This window comes from Chrysemys picta, chromosome 2 (assembly GCF_011386835.1).
Source record: "Chrysemys picta bellii isolate R12L10 chromosome 2, ASM1138683v2, whole genome shotgun sequence".
Lineage (NCBI taxonomy): Eukaryota > Metazoa > Chordata > Testudines > Emydidae > Chrysemys > Chrysemys picta.
The window spans coordinates 203,078,082-203,094,768 of NC_088792.1; the positions used below are offsets into that span (position 1 = coordinate 203,078,082).

General features: G+C 45.1%; 1 protein-coding gene and 1 long non-coding RNA gene across 4 annotated transcripts in view; one reads left to right on the top strand and one right to left on the bottom strand.

Moving 5' to 3' along the window:
- The window catches only part of LOC135981035 (uncharacterized), a 36,820-nt gene that overhangs the window by 16,540 nt on the left and 3,593 nt on the right, over window positions 1–16,687 (bottom strand). The window lies entirely within an intron of this gene.
- LOC135981684 (uncharacterized) lies at window positions 3,708–6,150 on the top strand. The gene is made up of 2 exons (XM_065585252.1): window positions 3,708–4,649; window positions 5,601–6,150. Exons 1-2 carry the CDS (start codon window positions 4,103–4,105, stop codon window positions 6,092–6,094), a joined length of 1,041 nt encoding a protein of 346 aa, XP_065441324.1. The 5' UTR covers window positions 3,708–4,102; the 3' UTR covers window positions 6,095–6,150.

Sequence of the window (16,687 nt, forward strand, 5' to 3'; positions counted from 1 at the left end):
AAATGCGGTGGGTGAATTAGCTGAGTATGCTGACTCTTATGAACAGGCCCAAGCCGCGATCAAACACAAACCACTGGCAGAAGGGTATAAGGTTGGGGGAAAGCAGAATCACCGTTTTACCCCTGGGTCTGGGAAAAAAGAGGCTGGGCGGTCACCTCCCCATTCCCCTGGTACTCGACCCAAATTTCCTGTGCAAGCAGAGGAGCCCAAGAGGTGCTATCATTGTAAGTCCACTGAGCACCTGAGGAATAAGTGTCCCTTACTGAGTGAAGCTGCGGCTTCTCAGAGCCAGGCTGTGGCCTCTTTCCACACAGGGTTTGTAAAGCTTGCTTCCACACAACCAAGCAATGAGCATATGCATGCTGTTAAATTGAATGGTCAGATGCTTCTTGGATTAAGGGACACGGGTGCTGAGATTTCTGTGGTCAGGAGGGACCTAATCCAGGAGAAGGATCTGTTGCCAGGTAAAATGGCAGAATTAGAGCTGGTAGGGGGTTACAAAGTCCTTGCACCTTTAGCTAAAGTACACATGCAAACTCGGGATTTGCAGGCTGAGCTGACTGTTGCAACGGTGGCAAACAATTTTGCACCGTTTCTACTGGGGAATGATTTCTTTAGTGTGGCAGAATCTGTCCCAGGGTTGGTTAGCAGTGAGAAGGAATCTTGTGCTAAAAGCCCCAGAGGGGGGGGTGAAGTCACACGGACTGCTGGGGGAATAGGAGAGTGTCTCTTAGGTTCCTCTGCAGCAGTAAAGGATGCAGCTTCGGGGGCAGGGATGGTTGTGGCCAGTTCCTGTAGCCCTGGGGCTCAAGGGAAGTTCCAGAGGGAGGAGCTGGATGAAGCCAGCTCCTGTCCCGTAATCATCTCCCCTGGGGAGGGGGATGTACCACCTTGTAGCAAGGAGGCCACCACAGCTGCTGACTGCCAGGAAGTTGCAGGTCAGCAGGGGGCTGGGCCTGCCCTGGGGTGCACAGAGGCGTGTGTCCCAAAGGTGGAAGGTGGGGTCCTGGGGACCGCTGTGGTGGGAACAGGCCCCAAGGACTCTATAGCTGAGTGCCAGCCCAACCCGAGTGGAAGGGGAGGGATTTTGCTGGCCAGCGAGAGGTCTGTCGTAGCTGGAAGCTGTGAGTCCACAGCTGGGGCAGGATCACCTTCCCTTTCAGGGGACACAAGAGTGTCGGACCCAGAGGGGAGATCAAAGAGGGAAGCCCAGATGGAAGGTCAGGGGGGGCCAGAGAGTCCACCCACCTTTTGTGGGGAGGGGCTTTCCCAGGAGGAGGGTGAAAAGTCTGCATTCGAAATGCCAGCCCCCTCTCCTGTGGATCAGGTTTTAAGGGAAACCTGGGGGTCAGGTCTCCAGGATGAGGGGGTCTATCCAGCTGACCCATTGGAAACAGAAAGTGGGGTGCCCAAAGAGGTCCAGAGCACCCCAGGGAAAGCTGCTGTTCTTGCTACACTTGCAAGAGATAAAACTCTCTCTCCAAGACAGGGGGGGGGGAAATCTCTTCATGGGAGGAACTTCACAAGGGAGTGGGGCCCAGCCCAGAGAAACTCCAGAGGGAGGGGCCGAGGACAAGTATGGTTGTAGTACACCCTTTCCTGGCCAAAGACCCAAGCACATGCCCGAACTAGAAGTCTTCCCCAAAGAGGCAGAGGAATCTGCATCAGAGGGTCTACCAGAGGGCACAGAGAACTGGGAAAATGCAATGGGTGCTAAACAAGTCAAATTGAGTGAACGACGCCTGTCCACTTTAGATTTGCTGTTAACCTTGTGTCTTTTGCTAATTCACCTATGGGATAAAACAAAAGAATTCACACTAGTGGTAAACTCTTTAAAGATGTGGAACATATTTGATTTGTGGAATAAGCTGTTATACATGCTGGGGATGGTGACAGGACAGCCCCACCAGCGTGTTACTTTACAGCCCATACCTGTAAAAAGCAGCAAAAGCATAACAGGCCTATGCTGCTGTGTAGAAGGGGAAACTGAGGCACACCGCCTCATGGCATTGGTGGCTAAATGCCAAGATACCTCCACGTTAATGAGTATTGCTGCCTGCATTCTGTTAGCAATACTACATCCCTACCTGTTTGCAAGCATCTGGGGACCAAGGACCCCAAAACGGGCTAGAACCTCCAGGAGTGACACCATATGGTTTCAAGGTACTGAAAGGAAGTGTGACCAGAAACAAACAGAAATTTTACAGGTACTGCCTCCGCCATGGACAGTGTCCAAGTCTCTGGCAGTAAGTTCAGGGGGAGGGTGTGACAGTGTACCCCATAAGGCTTTATGGGGAGGGGGTGCTTATAAATGTATGTATGACATAACTGGAATATGTTTTGTGCTGCCTGTGCCATGTAACATATCTCCGTAAGGGTTGTGATCTACTATATCTATTCATCCTATTTGTACGTATATATCATTTTCTACTCGAGCTTAAGAATATGGGCTGTATGCTTGCCTGATTTCTAAGTAAGCTTTGTGAGGCGTTTGGTCAGCTTCTTTAGGAAGGAATTTGCCAGGTTAAGTACCTGATCAGGAGACACTTAGGGAACAATGCATCTTGGAATGCTCCAATCCACATGAGAAGTCTTCCTGGAGACATGCAAGATGCCATGTGGACAATGCAAAGACTGAGTCATGCAGGGGCATGTGACTTGCCCAGGTGACTCCAAAACTCCATCTTGGAGCTGGGCTTTGCAGAGGAGGGAGGTCTCCACCCACAAGAGAGAGTCTACTTAAACCTGGGGGAGACCCCTCCATTTTGTCTTCAGCTAGCTAAAGAAGGAGCCTCTCCACCCCCCCCAGGATACTTGAAGGAGACTGAAACAAAGGACAGTAACTGCAGGGGGTGTGAGTGATTGCTGGACCCAGGCTAAAAGGAGATTAGCCTGTAAAAGGGAGCACTCTGGAACTGGTGAGGAAATTATCTGTATTCAGTTTGATTAGGCATAGATTTGCGCATTTTATTTTATTTTGCTTGGTGACTTACTTTGTTCTGTCTGTTACTACTTTGAACCACTTAAATCCTATTTTCTGTATTTAATAAAATCACTTTTTATTTAGTAATTTACTCAGAGTATGTATTAATACCTGGGGGAGCAAACAACTGTGCATATCTCTCTATCAGTGTTATAGAGGGCGAACAATTTATGAGTTTGCCCTGCATAAGCTTTATACAGGGCAAAACGGATTTATCTGGGTTTAGACCCCATTGGGAGTTGGGCATCTGAGTGCTAAAGACAAGCGCACTTCTGTACGCTGTTTTCAGGTAAACTTGCAGCTTTGGGACAAGTGATTCAGACCCTGGATCTGTGTGTGGAGCCAAACAGGAGTGTCTGGCTCAGCAAGACAGGGTGCTGGAGTCCTGAGCTGGCAGGGAAAACAGAAGCAGGGGTAGTCTTTGCACATCGGGTGGCAGCTCCCAAGGGGGTTTCTGTGATCCAACCCGTCACAGTCCCCCCTTCTGGCATCGTGTAGCAATTTTTGCTCTCAGAAGGGGGTCGTGGTTCAATGGAGTTTGAGTACCCCTGGTTTAGGAGAACTGACAGTAGGATAACAAAGCTAATAGGATACTGGGATTGTCAGTTAAAATCCAGCTCACACTGTTAGCGACTAAAAATTGTTTAATCCTGATGGGCTGTTCAGTAATCTCAGTCCAGTCCCAGTAGAAAAGTTGCTATTTTATAAAAATCTTTGGTCAAAGGTGCAGGAATCTTAGGCCTGGTCTACACTACGACTTTAATTCGGATTTATCAGCTTTAATTCGAATTTACCCTGCAACCGTCCACACAACGACGCTATTTATTTCGATGTAAAGGGCCCTTTAAATCGATTTCTGTACTCCACACCGACGAGCGGAGTAGCGCCAAAATCGATTTTAACATTTCGAATTAGGGATAGTGTGGCCGCAATTCGATGGTATTGGCCTCCGGGAGCTATCCCACAGTGCATCATTGTGACCGCTCTGGACAGCAATCTAAACTCGGATGCACTGGCCAGGTAGACAGGAAAAGCCCCGCGAACATTTGAATTTCATTTCCTGTTTGCCCAGCGTGGAGAGCACAGGTAACCACAGATAGCTCATCAGCACAGGTAACCATGCAGGCTGATAATCGAAAAAGAGCACCAGCATGGACCATGAGGGAGGTACTGGATCTGATCGCTGTATGGGGAGAGGATTCAGTGCTTGCAGAACTCCGTTCTAAAAGACGAAATGCAAAAACTTTTGAAAAAATTTCCAAGGGCATGATGGAGAGAGGCCACAATAGGGACTCTGAGCAGTGCCGCGTGAAAGTCAAGGAGCTCAGACAAGCCTATCAAAAAACAAAGGAGGCAAACGGTCGCTCCGGGTCAGAGCCGCGGACATGCCGCTTCTACGCCGAGCTGCATGCAATTCTAGGGGGGGCTGCCACCACTACCCCACCTGTGATCGTGGATTCTGGGTCGGGGATAGTCTCATCAGCGACGCCTGAGGATTCTGCCGATGGGGGAGAGGAGGAGGAGGAGGAGGAGGATGAGCTTGCAGAGAGCACACAGCACTCCGTTCTCCCCAACAGCCAGGATCTTTTTCTCACCCTGACTGAAGTACCCTCCCAAGCCTCCCAAGCCAGTACCCAAGACTCTGACCCCATGGAAGGGACCTCAGGTGAGTTTACCTTTTAAAATATAAAACTTGTTTTAAAAGCAAATGGTTTTTAATGATTACTTTGCCCTGAGGACTTGGGATGCATTCGCGGTCAGTTCAGCTACTGGAAAAGTCTGTTAACGTGTCTGGGGATGGAGCGGAAATCCTCCAGGGACATCTCCAGGAAGCTCTCCTGGAGGTACTCCAAAAGCCTTGCCACAAGGTTTCTGGGCAGTGCATCCTTATTCCCTCCTCCATGGTAGGACACTTGACCACGCCATGCTTGCAGCAAGTAATCTGGTATCATTGCCTGACAAAGCCTGGCAGCGTATGGTCCCGGTGTTTGCTGGCATTCAAGCAACATCCGTTCTTTATCTTGCTGTGTAATCCTCAGGAGAGTGATATCACTCCTGGTAACCTGGTTGAAATACGGGAACTTAATTAAGGGGACAGAGGTGGCCGTTCCTACTGGGCTGTTTGCCTGTGGCGGAAAATAAATCCTTCCCTGCAGTTAGCCAAGCGCAGATGGGAAATTGGCCCTGAGTTTTTCGCGTTTGGCTAGCAGGGATCTTCCCTGTTACCAGCCACGCGGTGGGGGGGAGGGGTACAGAGATCATCCCAGAGAATTCATGGCGAGGGGAGGGTGGTTAGTTTGTTTTCTGCTGCTGCTGAATGTTAACAGAAAAACCGCAGCACTCTACAGGCTATGCCTGGTATGTGGGAAAGGAGGGCGCAGAAGCTGTAAAACAATGGCTTACCATGGCCGCATGCAAGCCGAATTCTGTTGCCCAGACCTGTGATCTCTAGCAGCAAAGCCACAGGCACTCAGCATTAAGAGGCAAAATGCGACCTTGCACAGAAATCACATGTGCTATGTAATGTGAATAGTGTTGGTCACCGTGAAAGAGTATAAGCATTGTTCTGCAAAATGTAGCTTTTTAAACAAGTCTCTCTTTTTTCCCCTCCCTACAGCAGCTGCAAATTCCTCAAGCCTCCCTCCTTCATCCCGAAGGTTATCACAGATAAGGCGTCGTAAGAAGAGAACGCGAGACGAGATGTTTTCTGAAATTATGGAATCCAGCCGCAGTGACAGAGCTCATCTGAATGAGTGGAAGGAAACAGTTTCAAAGTATAGGAAAGAAGCCAGTGAACGTGAGGACAGGAGGGACCAACGTGAGGACAGGAGAGACGCTCAAGATGAGAGGTGGCGGCAGGAAGACCAGAGGAGGCAGGATGCAACGCTGGGGCTGCTGCATGAGCAAACAGACATGCTCCGGTGTCTGGTGGAGCTTCAGGAACGGCTGCTGGAAAACAGACTGCCGCTTCAGCCCCTGTTCCACCCTCCCCCCTCCCCATGTTCCGTATCCTCCTCACCCAGACGTGTAAGAACGCGGGGGGGGAGGCTCCGTACACCTTCCCATTCCACCCCAGTAGACAGCCCAAGCAAAAGGCTGTCATTTTTTTAACCTTTTCTTTGTGGCTTTTTCCTTCCAAGCAATCCTCCTCCCAAATACCACCCGGGTTCCCTCCCTCTTTTTCTAATCTATTAATAAAGAATAAATGATTTTTAAATGATAGTGACTTTATTTGGTTTGAAAGAAAGCTGGGGGAAGGGGGAGGGTGGGTTCCTTACAGAAAATCAGTCAATAAAGGGGGTGGGTTTTCATGAAGGAGAAACAAACAGATATTTCACACTGTAGCCTGGCCAGTCATGAAACTGGTTTTTAAAGCTTCTCTGATGCACAGCGCTTCCTGGTGTGCTCTTCTAATCGCCCTGGTGTTTGGCTGCGCGTAATCAGCAGCCAGGCGATTTGCTTCAGCCTCCCACCCCGCCATAAAGGTTTCCCCCTTACTTTCACAGAGATTGTGGAGCACACAGCAAGCAGAAATAACAATGGGGAGATTTCTTTGGCTGAGGTCAGAGCGAGTCAATAATGATCGCCAGCGACCTTTTAAACGGCCAAATGCACATTCTACCACCATTCTGCACTTGCTTAGCCTGTAGTTAAACAGCTCCTGACTCCTGTCCAGGCTGCCTGTGTACGGCTTCATGAGCCATGGCATTAAGGGGTAGGCTGGGTCCCCAAGAATAACTATTGGCATCTCAACATCCCCAACGGTTATTTTCTGGTCCGGAAAGTAAGTCCCTTGCTGCAGCCCTTTAAACAGAGTAGTGTTCCTGAAGACGCGAGCGTCATGAACCCTTCCCGCCCAGCCCGCGTTGATGTTGGTGAAACGTCCCTTGTGATCCACAAGTGCTTGCAGCACCATTGAAAAGTACCCCTTGCGGTTTATGTACTCGGTGGCTTGGTGCTCCGGTGCCAAGATAGGGATGTGGGTTCCGTCTATCGCCCCACCACAGTTAGGGAATCCCATTGCAGCAAAACCATCCACTATAGCCTGCACATTTCCCAGAGTCACTAACTTTCGTAGCAGCACCTGAGTGATTGCTTTGGCTACTTGCATCACAGCAGCCCCCACAGTAGATTTGCCCACTCCAAATGGATTCCCGACTGACCGGTAGCTGTCTGGCGTTGCAAGCTTCCACAGGGCTATCGCCACGCGCTTCTCAACTGTGAGGGCTGCTCTCATCTTGGTATTCTGGCGTTTCAGGGCAGGGGACAGCAAGTCACAAAGTTCCATGAAAGTGCCCTTACGCATGCGAAAGTTCCGCAGCCACTGGGAATCGTCCCAGACCTGCAACACTATGCGGTCCCACCAGTCTGTGCTTGTTTCCCTTGCCCAGAATCGGCGTTCCATGGATAGAATCTGCCCCATTAACAACATGATCTCCAAAGCACCGGGGCCCGTGGTTTCACAGAATTCTGTATCCGTGTCCGTGTCCATGTCCATGTCAATGTCCTCATCATGCTTGTCGCTGCGCTGCCGCTGCCGCTGCCTCCTCGCCTCGTTTTTCTGGTCCTGGCTGAGCATAAACTCCACGAGAACGCGCGAGGTGTTTACAATGTTCATGACTGCTGTCTTGAGCTCAGCGGGCTCCATGCTTGCCGTGGTATGGAGTCTGCAGTGTTCACCCACCCAGGAAAAAAGGTGCGAAAATGGTTGTCTGCCATCCGTTGCTTTCATGCAGGGAGGAGGGAGGGAGGAGGTGAGGCTGTACCCAGAACCACCTGCGACGATGTTTTTTGTCCCATCAGGCACTGGGATCTTAACCCACAATCCCAATGGGCGCGGGAGACTGCGGGAACTATGGGATAGCTATGGGATAGCTACCCACAGTGCAATGGTGCAGAAATCGACGCTAGCCCCAGTACTTGGACGCACACCACCGAATTAATGTGCTTAGTGTGGCCGCATACATTTCGACTTTATACAACCTGTTTTTCAAATCCGATTTATATAAATTCGGATTAATCCCGTAGTGTAGACATACCCTTAGAAGAGGTCTCTGTTCTTCTGAGATTTCTGGTACTTCCTGGTTTGGATGCACTGCAAATTCCACTACAACAATATTTTAGTACTTTTTCCAGTCCCAGCTAAGATCATGTGCAAAAAGTGCACCAAAATTAAATACAATAAAGAAAAGGGACCCAAACCTTTTCAAACCTCTGAGACACTTTTGTTTGAGTTTGGAGTAAAAGATACTCGTGAGTTTTAAATCTTATAGGAACCAATTTCCCCCTCCCTAGTTTTTATATAAGCAACAACCATGACTAAATGGTGTGAATGTTAAGGAATATACACATGTTCCAATTACTATAGACATTTTTTTAACGTGTTTTTGGTGTGAAATGTTTAAATAGGTGCTATAAGTAAATACTTATTCAGTAATGTTAAATGCTTTTTACCTATCATATTTTGAGATGGCAAGGAGGAGAAGGCTTAACTTCTTTTCTTTGGGACTGCGTGGTCATTAGCTTCATAAAGCTTCCTAGCCAAATCGCAAAACTCAGTGATTAATATCAGTGCTTCTGTTATCAGCCGAGGCGATAAAAACAAACACTATTTTGGCAAGTAAGCCAGAAAACATCCCTAACGCCTTTTGGGGACAAAACAGATAGAGCATTTCTGCCAATGAAAAAATTCCAGATTGCCTCTGATCCTAAATCACATTTTAGAGATTCATCATCATGTTGGTGCCTTGCAACATGACAGCTCTTTTAAGGCAGGGAAGGTGGTATATTCTTCAGATGTCAACTGCAAGATGCCAAGAGCATTCACAACTGCCAGCCAAAGCCTCCTTTCGGAACTGATCCAAAGCGAACTGAAGCCAACAGCAGTCTCTCCGTTGACTTCAGTGGACTTTGGATCAGGCCCTAAGTGAACAACGGATTGATCTTATCCAAATGCTTTAAAAAGGTTATAGGGCAAGAGGTGGTGAATGGTTGAAGGAATCATCTGTAAATGTTTTAGCGCGAAGTCAAACAGGTGAGCTCTGGTAAACCTAATAATTCTGCCTTTCAAATTTGCAGGTAACTGTTACAGTTAGAGGTGTCGTCTACAGGAGCCAAACTCTGCTCTCCAGTGTACATGCCTAGCTCCCACTGTCGCATGCATCTGAGAGCAGAAGCTGACTCCCGATTTCTACTTTCTACCTTTTACTTGACTTGATTTGTCACCTCCACAGAGCTGTAAAACCAGAATGGTTCTTCTATTTTCCCCTTTGAAAGCTCAGTGAATTATGGATGTAAAAGCAATACTTTTCGCATAAATATAAAACTATACCGTCAGCCAAACACCTCATCTAAAATGATGAGTTGGCTCCAAACAGGTTCTCCTCTCCTTTGGCAAGGAGTTGAGCTGACAGTCCCATCACAGAAGGTTTTTTATCATTGTAACACTTCTTGTTGCTATGTGAAGAAGCCAGAATTGCTAATGAAAACCTCTCTCTCTTTGTGTATGTGCGTGTGTGCCATTTTCAATTATAAGAAGATTTGTGAAGGGTTTTTGAGGATGATGTGCTGATTCTTCGCCTCCTTACTACCGCCTGCATTTGTCTTTTTATTTTCTCTCTCATCTCTTTTCTGATGTCCCACATCCCATCATGCCACACTGCACTGGTTAAATAAACCCCTAAATCTAGCTTTTGTGTAGCTCTAATCCTTTTATTTCCTAAATCTTATTTAATCCAAAGGGCTTCCTTTCATCTCTTTAACTGTCAGTTGGGTCACTACTGTTTCCTATCAACAGCTCCTGCAAATCCTGTATGGAGTTAAAAAGCTTTCAAGTGTGTCTATGATTCTCATTAGAGTCTACTCTAACTATGCAACACCTGCTAAATGCCATATTGCTGTTGCTCCCCACCAAGCCACCCCAGACGGTGTGCACTTCACTCCAACGCTAATCATGTTAGGAAGCGCTGAGAAGCACTGTCCTTTTTCTAGAAATCTCCCTGCCTCAGTGCCAGCCCAAACATGAGCAAGCGAGAGGCTCAGCTAAATGTATGTCACATACGGTAGTGTAGAAGAAAACAGGAAAAGGCCTCAACAACACAATATACCTTCTCCTCAGTGACTTAGAGAAAGTGTTTTGGTGTGTTTGTTTTAATGTGCAAAATCTCTGCTTACGAGAAAGGAAGGCATCTAACTTTCTCCCTTAGGCCTGTGCTTCCCCTCTTGATCCCTCATTGACCAGCCATCAAACAGACCTAGTGCAATAAGGGGTTGAAGGATGGGTAGAGAAAGACTGCATCTTTCAAACAGAGTCAGAACTCCTATCCCCACACCTGGACCCCCATAGACTCAGGAGGAATGCTGACTGAGTCAGTCACAATTCCCCCAGGGACTCCCATGGCTGTGTATCCTCTCTGCATCCTCTTCCAAACACGGTCAATATTTTCAAAGCCACAATATGGGCCTATGTCTTTTTCTCTTAACTTTGAGCTGAAGATTGATCCCTTGTGCTCCCTACTGAAGTAATAATCAAGTACATCAGGTGTTTCGGTGACCTTAGTTGTTTTTCACATGCATTGGAATGCAGGCTGCTAAGAAGACATGGGTTCACTTTAAACTTACTGCAGTGTGCCTGGGTACCACAGTGAGAGAGTTTATTTTAACATTGGGGTTATTTTTTCATATCTGTTTTGTCATATTTGTTAAAGATTTTTTTAAATAACTTAGAAGTCCCACATACAGTATGTTTAATTTTCTCAAAAGCATATTTAGGACCCATCGTTTCACCACACTTTTCCCACAGTTTTAAAATGAGCACCTACTGATGACTGAGTGATGTCCATACTGCTTTGGTTACAGTGGAAAAAATAAATGAGATTTTAAGCTTAGAATATTAAGGACAGTTTTTAATTATTAAAATTAATGTTTTGTTGTGGAAAAGAAGGTTGTTTTAAAAAAACGAAGCGCAGTGTGTGTCTTATTGTGAGTGCATGGTTCAAGGTTTTTTTCCAGTCTCTGTATAGTCACTTATTAAGCAGTGAGTTGGAATTTGCCTCCACCGGGACTAGACCTCTAATAAGACAACATCCCATAATAGCAGTGCTGCTAGTGTATCAAAAGCAAAACAACACTCTCTAGCTGAGCTGTCAAATCAACCAGGAAACCAGACAATCAGTCTCTTATTAAAAGCATAGACAGATAGTAGAGCTGTAAGAAAATGAGATTTTTTGTTTGTTTGTTTGTTTGGGTGTTTTGTCTTTTTCATTTGGTTTGGGGGGGGGCACGTTTTCAGAATATTTTCACTTAGTAAAAAAATAATAATAATAATTTTTGCTCAAACCAAAAAACACACTTTGAGGGGTTTCAGGTTCTCGACAGGAAACTGAAATTTTCCATAGACATCAGGTGACATTTCTTGGGGGGGGGGTGGAGGGAGGGGGGGGATATGTTAGTCAAAAAATCCAGTTTTCCCAAAAAAAAAAAAAAAAAAAAAAGGTTGAATGGAAGATGTTTGACCAGCCCTAACAGGGAGATTTGAAATGTTAAAGTCAAAACATGCCAGTGAGGAGACTTTTATGAAAATGAATTTTATAAATGCCAGCTTGTCGTGGCTTTGTCCTCATGCCCCATGAGAGCTTCAAAGGCATCACACAGCAAGCAGGCTCAGAAAGAAGCTGATACTTTTCAGGGAAAACAATGGCAGAGAGCCAGCACGAGGCCTGGGCACCAGCCTGATACCTCAAAATAATTCTTAAGTGGGACTAGATTGTCACATATACTTTGCGGTGTCCTCCCCTCCCGCCATGTCTATCTGCAAAGAGTAAATTTCACCCACGGAGTGCAAAGAGGTGGTTTTAGCACTAGCTAGACACCCTGAGGAGGTTCTGGTTAATGGCTATGACCCACTCCACACCCGCCTGCAGTCCTGATGGATGGTACAAGGCCAGAGCTGGGTACAACATGTGCTGCAGACTCATAAAGAGCTTGACAGGTGCCAGTCCTACTTGAGCTCCCCAGAGCCCCTAGAGGCTTTATGATTCTGCGTCTTCGTATCCTACTCAGGTAGAATTCTGCCCGCCATTCTCCAGGTGTGGTTCCCCTCCATACCACCACCGCTAACAAGCATGTGCCTTTCAGTGCCGTAACATAGACCTTGGAGTTGGTGTGTGAGTGATTTATAAATTTACTTCCTACTGACTTTTCCCATATACCATAAATGTCATTTCCTATGAACAATCTCTCTAACTTGCGATATCTATCTGATTAACATGGGCAGGTCTAGAAAGCATTCAGAATTACTAAAATAAGGCCAAATCTGACTGTCCTTATTCAGACTTTAAGCAAAACTTGTATGGATTCAAATGGAACTTCTGCCTGCAGATTTGTCCCTATATTAGCCATTCTGATTGCTTTCTACAACCTGCTTACTTCATTCAGTTGGATCTAATACGGTATACTAATAGCTTAGATTCATATAAAATGCTCTATGGAGATAAAAACAACTGGTGAGAAATCTCTACAAATAAATCACAAATCTTAGCAGCAGCACTTCAGCATTCTAGATTCTTGACTATCACTTGTGCATATTATTTAGCTTCAATACAAGTATCGTCTAAGGATGTGCTCAAGAGTTTTAGGAATCCACAATACTGGCAGTTATTTGCCTTCGGGGTGAAACATTTGCAGCAGCAAAGCTCAGATTGAAAAATGTTTAATGCACTTTTTCCCTTCCCTCCTTCCATGTGCAGTACTACATTTCATTTCATATCAAAATTGGAAGTTGTATATTAATAGATAGTAAAAGTGTGGCGGGTATATAGTAGTGTTTAGAGTAGAATCGCTATGAAGGCATGCATGCACATGTTTTGTGGTAACTGTGAATGCTACCATATCCTGGAAAAGAAAATGTTTAGGGCCCCAATTCAGCAATGTACCCAAGCACAAGAAGTCCCATTGAGTTCAGTGAAACTATTCATGTACTTAAATTTAGGCATTTGCTTAAGCATTTTGTTGAACTAGGTTTCAACATAGCCCTCTGCACACATTGGATGGCAGAATTTGGTCATTACAATACACTATCTAAAGATCTTGGACAATATCCAAATCCTGAAATAAATGGGGTTTTAGATGAAGTGCAGGGGAGAGGAACTAGCAGCCAAGCTATAAGAAGGCTGCACTCTGTTTCTCCACCCTGTAGCTCAGTTAAGAGAATGCCAGCCAAAATTTTCAGCTTTAATGGGGTCATGCTCTAGTATAAGAGATTCCAGTGCATTCAGGGGAACACCACTGAACTGAGGCTAAGCAGGAATTTCAATCCATCAACCTTTGGTGAGTGAGTATACACTCTATGAAGTATTTTCTGTAAATATAAGACCCAATATCATTTTGAAAGTGAAGGCAAATTCCCATTTCAGTTATGTCTTGCATAAAGTCTTTACAACCCTGTCTCTGTATCTTATCTCCCACCTAAAAAGTATCTTCTGTAAAACCTAGGAAGGTGTCCGGCATGGGCTTTCTGATATCCTCTGAGTGTTGTGATATGGGCACATTGTTTGCTACCTGCTTAACTGCTTTGAAGATTGCTGCAACCTGTTGGTGATCAGGATTGATCATTTTGGAAATAAATTATACTTTGTGTCACTAATCTTCCATACACGTCTGAATGGCGCAGCACATCTACATTCTTTGGTACTGCAAGTACTGGTGCCTTAGATTCTAGATAGGGCAAGTGAAACAAGTTTAGTCAAACTGTAACTCTTGAACAATAATTCAGCACAGCTGAAAATGCAAAAACATGGCCAATGGGATGTGAAGTGACTGAAGTGTGAATAGACAATAAATATAAACTTTGTCTTCTGCATATCAGACTGACACAGCACTTTCTGCTTCCTCTCCATAGTGCTCACGGACAATATCTTCTTAAATGTTGCCTTAGTTGTTTTTTTTTTCCCCCCATTTGGTTTCATTCCCATACTGAACCTTTATTTTACCCAGACAATAATGTTGTATTGGAAATAACTAAAAATTAGCCCAACTCACAAAATTAAGATCTGAATCCAGAACTGGATTTCAAACCCCACTTCCAAAAAATTCAGGGATATTGAACTGAGGGTTACAGATCAAGTCATTATACAGCTAGGGAGAGAGATAAAATTCTGATCTAGATCCCAACCCTTTTGCCCTGCCCCACAAAGATAGGGAATCTACCAATCCAGGAATGCCCTGCATGCCCCCTTACTCTCAGTAATAATAGTAACCGGTACTAATGGGAGTTTGCCCAAGTTAGGACTGAGTAAATCTGAGTAGGAACTCAGGGTTTGGCCCAATAATAAATACTTGTAATTTTAGTTATATGCTCCCCCTCCATCCAGCCAAAGTGCTTATAGCTTTGTCTAAAAGAGCTCCCTCAAAAAAAAGAACAAATATAGGCCGCTATTCAGAAGAGCATCTCTGTTCAGGAAGGATGCTTAAGCATAGGCTTAACTTTAAGTGTATGCTTAGGTTCCATTGATTTCACTGAGGTGTAAACATATGCTTAGGTACTTAAGTGTCCTTCTTGAACGGAGATTGACTTAAGGACTTTCCTGAATTGGGGCCAATAGATAGGCAAGGGGATCCAAAGAGAGAAAGGTGAAAGGAGGAAGGGAAAAAATAAATATGATATCAACAGTCAAACCAAAACAAGTTTGGGAGAAAGGGAGAGAGAGAGATTTCAAGGGAGAGTGGGTTTCACACTGCAGAAAACACCTGATCACCCATTGGTTTAATACAGGACTGTGGAACACTTAAATACTAGTTTGCGTCTGCGCAAAGATACCCATCAGACTAATACTAAAAGATGAGGTGTCAGAACATAGCCATGTCTCAAATCAGCAGCACTAGTTTAATATCAATCTGCCACTTTATAGAGGGCAATATAAAGAATGCAGGATGCGTTCATATGACCTGGCTTGCTCAAAGCCAGTGAACAAACATGCATGCTGCATTCTGAACATGATGACAGAAGAGCCCTGCTGAAAGATCTGCTAAGAAAGAAACACAATAATCGATCTGCATGATTACAAAAGCCTGTGATACTGTGAGATTGTACCCTTAATTAGCTCAAGACAGTCTATACATATGACACAACTGACAAAACACTGAAGAACCACAGTTAACATATGGTAGTGACACAAAAATTCCCTACCTCCAAACAAGTCCCTTCAACAAGAAGAGACACGAAGGAAGAGAACCAGCTTGGTAACAGGAGCCTCTACCCAGCAATAATACTTCTATTTTCCAAGGATTGAGAACAAGATTGAGATCTCATACACTGGGGCTGGAAATATTGCTCAGGCAGCCCTTCAGCACAGAACCCCTATACCTCTACCCAGATATAACACTGTCCTCGGGAGCCAAAAAATCTTACCACGTTATAGGTGAAACCGCATTATATCGAACTTGCTTTGATCCGCCGGAATGCGCAGTCCCGCCCCCCGGAGCACTGCTTTACCGCGTGATAACTGAATTCGTGTTATATCGGGTCGCGTTATATCGGGGTAGAGTTGTATTTGCAGGAACTATAAGGTAGCACAAATATACTGATGATATTCTTGCTGCATCTTTATACAATAATGCCATCAGGAGGTCACATAAACCTTTAACCACATAGGTCAATCCAATACTTGTGGGATGCTGCATATAAGTCCCTAAGCAATGAAACAAGACTAATATTTGTGAGTTTGTGTTTATTTTTCCCAGACCTTTCACTTTCAGAAGCAGGACCTATTGGAAATCTCATGAGGCAGTCTGTTCACACAAGATTTCCAGTCCAATTTAAACAGACACACGATGAGTCCAGATGAGATTCTCCACAACATGCCTTAGCTTAACCTCCCAAGGCAGGTTAAGCTATGAGAGGTTAGTTCAGTCTACATGACCCTTTCAGTCCTTCTTCTCTACTGACTCATCGCCTGTTTTGGGGGTCAGAAAGGAATTTTTCCCACTGAGGCCAAATTGGCAGAGGCCTGGTGGCTCTTTTGCCTTCCTTGCAGTTATAAAACAGAGTAGGACTTAACTAGCCATTTGTATGAAAGTTTCATTCAATGTAACTTGTAGCTAGTGTCCAGAGCAGATAAAGACCAAAAAGTCCAGCTCCCAGAAGTAAAAGAGACTACCAAAGCCTTTTGAAAGGTGCATGTTAACAGTAACTGATAACAGATGATGAGAGCGCGTAGAAATACAAAGGCTGTTCTTTATGCTATAGATATATGAGTGACAATCCCAGTGATGCTTCTTGCTTCCACTAGCTGATAAATGTGGGCTGTATTTTAAAGAACTACAGTTCAGAAATCAGTTATCCACATAAAGTACATAGTACTTGGGAGTTTATAGACCTCCAAATACACCGTGATGGTCTGATAAATATGATCCTTATTTACTAAGCACACGCAGATAAGGCTTTTCATTCTAAAGGCAACTTTTGTGTAGAGGTACAGAACCATTAATGGCACCGCTGAACTCAGACAAGAAAATGCTCTGAAGTATTAAGCAATCTGTTTCAGTAAAAAAAGACTAAGGTGAATATCAACAGGGACAGATCAGTCAGGCCATCAAAATTCTTCTCTTTCCCTCTCCCACCTACCCCCCACTCACATTACCAACCAAATGTTTATGTTTATCTCTTTCTGATCTTTGTACCATCCTAAATGCAACGGATGATCATAT